The sequence below is a fragment of the Belonocnema kinseyi genome, chromosome 10, assembly GCF_010883055.1.
Source record: "Belonocnema kinseyi isolate 2016_QV_RU_SX_M_011 chromosome 10, B_treatae_v1, whole genome shotgun sequence".
NCBI classification, from domain to species: domain Eukaryota; kingdom Metazoa; phylum Arthropoda; class Insecta; order Hymenoptera; family Cynipidae; genus Belonocnema; species Belonocnema kinseyi.
This window is the reverse complement of record NC_046666.1, coordinates 28,154,019-28,162,738: the sequence shown is the minus strand read 5'-3', so window position 1 is coordinate 28,162,738 and position 8,720 is coordinate 28,154,019. Positions and strand designations below refer to the sequence as shown.

Genomic DNA, 8,720 nt, shown 5'->3' with positions numbered 1-8,720 from the left:
CATATATCTAGTCGGGAGTGGTGCTGACTGAAAACAGATGATTTGGAGCGATTCGCGCGTTATCTGTTGGTCATTCTAAGGACTTATTGAACTACCCTCGTACCATATTACATCATTAAATATTTTGATATTATAAAATATTGCCATTGATCCTATAAAGTTTATAGAAATCAGGGATGATTTATTGCTTTGTATCTAAATAATTATGTCCTCTTCCTGCTCTTCCTCCTCCTCCTTCATAATTATTATCAGAAATCAGGGATGATTTATTGTTTTATATATCAATAACTATGTCCTTCTCCTCCTCTTCCTGCTCCTCCTCCTCCTGCTCCTCTTCCTCCTCCTCTTCCGCTTCCTCAACCTCCCAGTGTAAGAAGGTGGGAAGGGAGGAGGAGGAGGAGGAACAGGACATAATTATTTAGTTATAAAGCAATAAATCATCCCTGGTTTTTATAAACTAACAGGAGCTTTAGATAATACTAAAGTATCCAGATTCCGTCTTACTTTTTGCTCCAGACGCGGCCCTAACTATCTACTGAGTACAAAAGTAAGCACGCGCATATAATAGTCTGATATAATATAATAAAAACCGCGAAGATACTTAAGCAAGATGTTCAGCACAAGTGTTGAAAAGCAGTACGATCGGCTCTGAAAAGAACGGAATCGAAAGGAAGGAAGGAAGTTATTGATACTCGACAGGAAGAAGAAACTGATAAGGGAAAAGATTCTCTTGTGAATGGAAAAGTAATGGCCCAGAAAGCAGGAGGAGGTTCAGACACAGAGTGCAATGCAGGTCGGATCGAAGTTTGATAAAAGCGTCAATAAATAACCGAAAAGCGACGTAGACTCTTTCTTCGAACTTTTATTGTTGATCTAACCATGTTAACGCTTAAGAATCCATCTACTCGGCACTACACAATACATCACGCTACCTTTAAACTTAGGTTTTCTATCTGATTCAATTTTCGTTCTTGGAAACCATATTCTTTCTTTTCATATATTTTTTGGAAAAAAATCCCTTTTAAAATGAAATAAGATTCTTAAATTAACATACCAATTATGACGACACTTACCCTGAGAAAAAAATACTTTTGAATCAATGAAATATTGATGTGAAGCATCCAACGGTGATTTCGCGCTTGTTCAAATGCATACATTATAATTTCAAAAGCATGTACAGTGAAACCCTTCAGTAGTCCTCCCTTCTATAGCCCTTCCGAGAATTGACGCCGCGTCGCAGGTAGGTGTAACAGGAGCTGCGCGGGGTGCGCGGGGTCTGTGGTTGTCACTCAGGTGAGCACTCAGGCGTGACCAAATAAAAGCGGAGTGGGATAAAATGAGTAAATTCCCATCCACCCGTCAGCCCCAAAATTGGCGCTATAGAAAAATTTCATTTACAATTGTTTCTTATTTTTTAAATTACAATAAAATATTGTTAAATTATTTAAACAATGATTAGTCTCAACGGAAGATGTCATAAACCTAACAGTAAAATATTATAAAGTTAACTACGTGTGAAATTTTGAGCAAACGATATGTCCTAAAAATTGATAACATCATGCTTTAAATTCTTAACTTTAATCCATACATTATTCTAAACTAAACTACAGTGAAACTCTTCTACAACGCCGATTTTCGGACTGAAATTGGGTGGGAACTAACTCATTATAGCCAGTCAATTCTCGGAAGTGCTATAGAAGGGAGGGCTATTGAACAATTTTTGGTTCAAAATACGATTCTGGCTGAACCCTGTGGACCGACTTGGATGCTTTTTTTTAAAGCTGATAAAATTTCAAAGAAAGTTTTCGAGTCTGATTTTTAATGTAGCTTATCAATCTTTTTATAAGTAAATAAATATGACGAAAAAAATGGTAATTTTTTCTATTTGACGTTCCCGATGCTCGTCAATAATAGGAAAATTGTTGTAATCGCCGACGTTTCATAGATTTACATTATATAAAGATATTCCATCAAGATATAATGATTAAAAAAAATTTGTATAAACAAATTATTTGTTGAAAATGTGTTTTCTATCATTTTCAATAATTTAACGGTTTTTTAAAGTTACATTGCAAGAAATTTGAATGGAAACAATATTTTAATAAAAACAAAATTCTGTTAAGACTATTCTTTTTAATATTATAAACAAATTTCATAAAAAGATTCATTATTCAGGCATTTGTCGCAAGAGAAATTCGTTTTCTTATGTTAATTTTTTAAAATTAGGAACCTCGTGATAATTATAGAAAAATTCATTATTTGTTAATAAACTTTATGATTTTTTAACAAATTCAATAAACAAGTGCATTATTTGGGCATTTGCCGACGTCAGTGAAATGAAAAAAGAACTTTTTTCTGAAATTAAGAAGACTGACTTTGAAAAGAAAAGCAGGTTTTCACGTCGACAAATGACCGAATAACGCATTTTAAAATTAAATTTGTTTAACAAAAACAAATTTAATCTACTAATTATGAATCTTAATAAAATTATCTTAAAGTTCCCAATTGTGAAATTAACGTGAAGTTCTCATTTAAAAGGACTGACATAAAAAAACGAATCTTTCGTCAACAGATGTCCGAATAATGCATTTGTTTATTAAATTTGTTTAAAAAAATTAATAAAATGTACCAAATAGTGATGGATGTTGCTAAAATTATCATGAAGCTCTTAATTAAAAGCACTAGCATTGAAAAAAAAACGAACTTTTCCATCGATAAGTGTTCAAATAATGGATTTGTTTATCAAAATTCATTAGATAACATCATAAAATTCATCAACAAATTATCAATTTTCAGAAATTATCATGAGGTTCCTAATTTGAAAAAATTGACATAGAAAAAAACGATTTTATCTTGCGAAAAATGCCTGAATAATGCATTTGTTTATTAAATTTGTTTATAATAACTAACAATAATAGTTTTAAGACAAATTTTTTCATTAAAATATTGTTTCCATTTAAATTTCTTGCAATATAACTTTAAAAAAGCGTTAAGTTATTGAAAATGATAGAAAACACATTTTCAACAAATAATTTGTTTATAACGAATTTTTTGTTTATTGTATCACGTTGGAATATCTTTATATAACGTGAATCTATGAAACGTCAGTGATTACAACAATTTTGATATTATTGACGAGCACCGGGAACGTCAAATAGAAAAAATTGTAATTTTTTTCGTCATATTTATTTATTTATAAAAAATAGAAAACCTTAATTGAAAATTGAATAATTTATTTGTATAATCGTAATCTATCGTAATTTATTGCGCTCGTTTTCGGAAAACGTTATATTTTGAATCATTTTTTACGTCGATTATCGCCCAGAAATATGTTAAGAACAATAAATAAATGTTTAAACGTACTTGAATGATTTAAAATTTAATACATTTTTAAAATAAATTCAAAATTATATTTTCCTGAAAAAGATCCTCTGACTATCGCTCCACTAAGTATCAAACGACAGAACTTCCGTTTGCCGGTCGAGGGAGAGAGGGAGAGAGAAATTCTTTTTCAAATTTTTAAGACATTTGGTATTTGAAATTTGTCCTGAAAAAATGAAAATTGTGAAAGCTCGCATCTCGGTAATTTTTTAAAAACTTTTCCCTTTTTGGTATAGAAATATAATAAGGCATAATTACAATAATGAACGTTAAAAAATTAAATTATAGTTATAATTTGTAAATATGAACCATTTTTTTTAGAAGGGGAGTTAAATAGTGAATTAATATATGTCAATTCATTTTTTGATAACAATGATTTGCATTAAAAATGGTTACTAAATTAATAATTGCAAACAGTAATTCCTGATTAAAAATAGACAATGCTATAAAATTAAAAAAGAAAATAATTTCCAAATAAATTTGAGTTAAAATATAGTAAAACTTTAGGGACTAACTTTTAAAAATGATGTATTTTGAACGAATTTTACGATATTAAGGGGTTGATTTGGGATGGTTTCCACATTCGCTAAAGAGATTGAACTTTATGATGGTGCTTTTGGCACAGAATACTGCCATATTCGGTAAAAACATTCTGACTTTATAAATATTTCATTTTTCGTTTTTTGTAAACGTTGCGAACTTCAGACTTATGAAAAAAATACATTCTGAAACAAAATAAGATTTTTTTTAAAATTCTCAGATTGGGCATTTGCTAAGGAAGAGGTTCTCGGACATTCCTTTCCTGGAGATCAAATTTTGAGAAAAGGGCTATCATGCCCAAGAAGATGCTATTGCTACTTAACTCAAACAATGGTCGATTTGAAGAAAAAAAACTAGCTGTGAGTGCTCGTTGATAATACAGTGAAACTCTTCTATAGTGCCGATTTTGGGACTGAAGGTGTGTGGGAACTAACTCATAGTCCACTCCGCTTTTGTTTGTTCACGCCTGAGTACTCGCAAGAGTGACAGCCGCAGATCCCGCGCAGCTTCTGTTAGACCTATATGCAGCACGGCTTCAATTCTCAGAAAGGCTATAGAAGGGATGGCTATAGAAGGGATGGCTATAGAAGGGATGGCTATAGAAGGGATTGCTATAGAAGGGATGGCTATAGAAGGGATTGCTATAGAAGGGATGGCTATAGAAGGGATTGCTATAGAAGAAAGGGTTATAGAAGGGAGGGCTATTGAAGAGTTTCTCTGTATTACCAAAAGATACGTTCTCTGTGAAAAAAATGAATCCCTTTTTTCTCAGGAACAAGCCAGAACATTGGAAAAGCTTGAGAATAGCCAGATTGGTACAAAGTGCAGTGTGACCTTGTCTAAGAGTGAAGAGGAACTTTTTGGTAGATTGGGTAAAACTGACGCAAATGTTTATTCTGATTTGATTCATGAGATTAGAGCTCAGAAGCTGCATCTCGACAATATATTGAATTGTTGGTCGGAATTTGCTGAGACGGTCACAGAATTCTCGTCAGTAGAAACAGATATTCGAAACCAAGTAAGAAAACTGCAGACTTAGCAGAACTTACGTTAAGGCCCTTCGACTGTGGAAATGAGGTTAAACAAGCCGAGTTTACTCAAGATTTCTAGGATAAATAAAACCATAATTTTTCATATTTAAGCTGTCTGTTCTATAGCATTAATTGTTTTTACCTCAAAAATGTGAAAAACTGATAGATTTACAATCGATTGACAAATCCTAATAACTTATATAAAGTGCGTGCAATCTTTTCAATTGTTATAAACAAATTTATGAACAAAATCGATTACTGCTGTAAATTGAAGCCTGGAAGTTCTTTTCATAATGTTTTTCCCCGCGAAATCGAGTGAAATTAATGTTTCGTTGAAATGAAACACTAAAGTATAATTTTTTTTATTTTTATAAACAAATTTCATAAACAAATTTAATAAGTAAGCGCCTCTATATATATAAAATGCATTTTTTCTGCGCAATCATTAGGTTTGCGTTCAAAAATAAACATTACACGACAGAAATGGACATTCAAAATATTTACTATTGTTATAAACAATACTGATTAACAAATGCATTAAAGGGTCACTCTTTGATAGAAAAAATCCATTTTTTTCACATTTGTTCATTTTATACATAAATTAATATTCTGATGGAGGAAACTGACGTTTGACCATATTTTTCATTTTTATTAACAATTCTGATCAACAAATTCATTTAATAGACGCTTTCAAATAGGAGAAATCTCTTGCTGAAATGTTGATTATATCAGAAAAAATGAAACTCCTACGAAATATGCTGACATCCAAAAACATTTCCCATTGTTATAAACAATTATTAACCATTAACATGAACTATTCAGCCGAAAAAACAGATTTCTTTTATACAAAAGAATAATTTTATGAGTCGATTGATCATGATTGTTTATAACAATGGGAAATGTTGTTGGATATCAGTATATTTCGTAGGAGTTTCATTTTTTTTTATATAATCAACATTTCAGCAAGAAAGAGATTTTTCCTATTTGAAAGCGTCTATTAAATGCATTTGTTGACCAGAATTGTTAATAAAATTGAAAAAGATTGTCAAACGTCAGTTTCCTCCATCAGAATATTAATTTAGGGATAAAATGAACAATTATACACAAAAATGTTTTTTTTTCTATCAAAGAGTGATCGTTTAATGCATTTGTTAATCAGTATTGTTTATAACAATGGTAAATATTTTGATTGGCCATTTCTGTCGTGGAATTTTCATTTTTAAAGGCAAACCTAATGATTGCGCAGAAAAATGCATTTCATATATACAGAGCCGCTTATTTATTAAATTTGTTTATAACAATCAAAAAAATTATACTTTAGTGTTTGATTTCAATGAAACATTAATTTCACTCGATTTTGCGGGGAAAACGTGATGAAAAGAACTTCCAAGCTTCAATTTACAGCAATAATCGATTTTGTGCATAAATTTGTTTATAACAATTGAACAGAACCTCGGCAGACCTCTTCAGAATTTAATTAGCTTTAATTTACAAAAAAAAAAGATGGAATCGGATGATAATTCTAGGATCTAGATCATTTTGAATCCCAATTATCCAATTCGCTGCACGGTGTGCTGGAACGGAAAACCTTGAAATGACCGGAAAAATCGGGAAATGGCAGTGAATTTATTTTTTGACAGGGAATGTTACAAAATTTTTAGAGTGGAAAATCTATCCAACTTTGATTTCAACCGTTTTTTTTAATAATTAGTTAAATTTTGATCTTTTTCAATTATATAATTCAGTTTAGAATGTGAAATTTAATTTTATTTAAATAATTTTTTAAAGAATTAACTAATTAAAAATTGGAAGCATTTAAAATCGAAGATTCTTAATAGGAAACATTTTTAGTTGATAAACTGTGAATATAAATTAATTCAAAATTTTTTAAATTCAATTGTACTTTAAGAATGACGAAAAAACTAAACTTTTAACTTTACAATTTTATTTGGTTCTATTAGAAAAAAATTTAATTTGTAAGTCAAATTGTGGAAATATGATGTATAAGTAACAATTGAACACCTATTATTCTTACAAAAAATCCGAGTAAGTTAAAGAAATTTTAGAAGTTTTGAACAAATTCAAAATTAATTAAAAATTTGACAAGATACGTTTATTTGTACAAAAATTTCGATGTAAATACTGCACGGCCTAATTTGAAATAAAATATAGAGTTTTTGCCGGTTTCGAACAAAAAATTTCGAAGTTTTTTAAGAATGTTGAAAGTATTTTAAGAAAATTTTTTTAATTTTGCAGGATTTTAGAAAAATTTTAAGGAAAAATTCGAATCATTTTAAAAGATGTTTACACTTCCTGGAAAATTTTTTAATAATATAAAATTAAAAAAAAAGTTCAAACAACATGTAATTGTTTCAAGATTTTGAAATAAAATTATGAATCATTTTAAGGATTTTAAAACTGTTTAAAATAAAAAGAACTTTTAATTAAAGTAGTGTTCAGTTTATAAAAAATGTAATCGTTGAATTTTTAATGTTTATAGCTTAAAATTGTTTAAAATGATATAATTTTGTAAAATTTTTAATGCATCTAATTTTTTAATTGTATAGTTGAAAAGCTTCCATTTTTCATGTGTAAATTATTGAGCATTTAAATACTTTCATTTAAAAAGTTTAAAATTCAAGAATTCCACTTTGTGTGCTTTAATTTGCAGTTCAGTTTTTATCACTTCCAATGGAAACTTTCTTGGCATTAGAGTGTTTTTTTAAAATTCATTGACCGTGAAAAATATTTGCGAACCGGTTTGAATAAATGTAAATAATTTAAACAATTATTTATTCCAAAAAATGTAAAAAATAATCGTATTTTCTTATTGAAATCTAATTGTTTGTCATTGTTTGGAGTAAATTTTTTTAAAAACATTATGTGATTTTTTAAACAATTATTTATTTTCTGTTTTCAAAACTGATAAAAATTGAGCCAGAGATATCAACTTTCTTTTCAAATTAGTATCCTATGCTACGTATAATTTCGATACATTTCTTTTAACGTTTAATAAATTTTTATTTGTTTTACCACTTTTGAATTGTTTGAATAAATATAATTTCTTTAAATAATTACTTTTACCAAAATAATTTTAAACTCGTAATTAATTGTATGCGTTCTATTTTATTTTATTTGTTTAATTATCGAAAAATAACTGCTTGAGCAAATAAAACATGTGTAAACAATAATGATTGCTAAGAAAATGGAACTATTACCTCTCTCTAATTGAAAATTGGACAAAATGTGGAAATTTGTTGAAAAAACCCCAACTTTATAACTTTATTTTATGAGAAAATTGCTAACAACAATAATAAATTGTTTAAAAAATGTATGTAAACATCTAATTATCAGTATAAATTAGTATTTTATTTACTTTTTCATCCAATAAACGATATTGTTATTTTACCTTGTTATAGAGCAAGTTTTTTCAGGGGGTTAAGAATCGCCGGAAAGAATATTTAAAACCACCCCTAGTGTATCAAAATCAGAAAATCGTCAAAATGAACCCCTTTATACAGTTTTTTTCGAGTTAAAAATACGTTTAATTTACCTTCTTATAGAACAAGTTTTTTCAGGGGGGTAAGAGCCGTCGGAAAGAATATTTAAAACCACCCCTAGTGTATCAAAATCAGAAACTCGTCGAAATGACCGCCTTTATACAGTTTTTTTTTCGAGTTAAAAATACATTTAATTTACCTTCTTATAGAACAAGTTTTTTCATTGGAGTAAGAACTGCTGGAAAAAATATTTAAAACCACCCTTAGT

The 8,720-nt window shown here is 29.0% G+C and overlaps 1 protein-coding gene across 1 annotated transcript in view; it reads left to right on the top strand.

The window, feature by feature from the left end:
* Positions 1-8,720, top strand: part of LOC117181490 — an 83,281-nt gene that overhangs the window by 64,547 nt on the left and 10,014 nt on the right. The window contains exons 4-5 of the mRNA XM_033374210.1: positions 4,142-4,280; positions 4,694-4,939. Coding sequence (XP_033230101.1) covers positions 4,215-4,280; positions 4,694-4,939 — 312 coding nt within the window. The 5' untranslated portion in view covers positions 4,142-4,214. The remainder of the gene's footprint in view (positions 1-4,141; positions 4,281-4,693; positions 4,940-8,720) is intronic.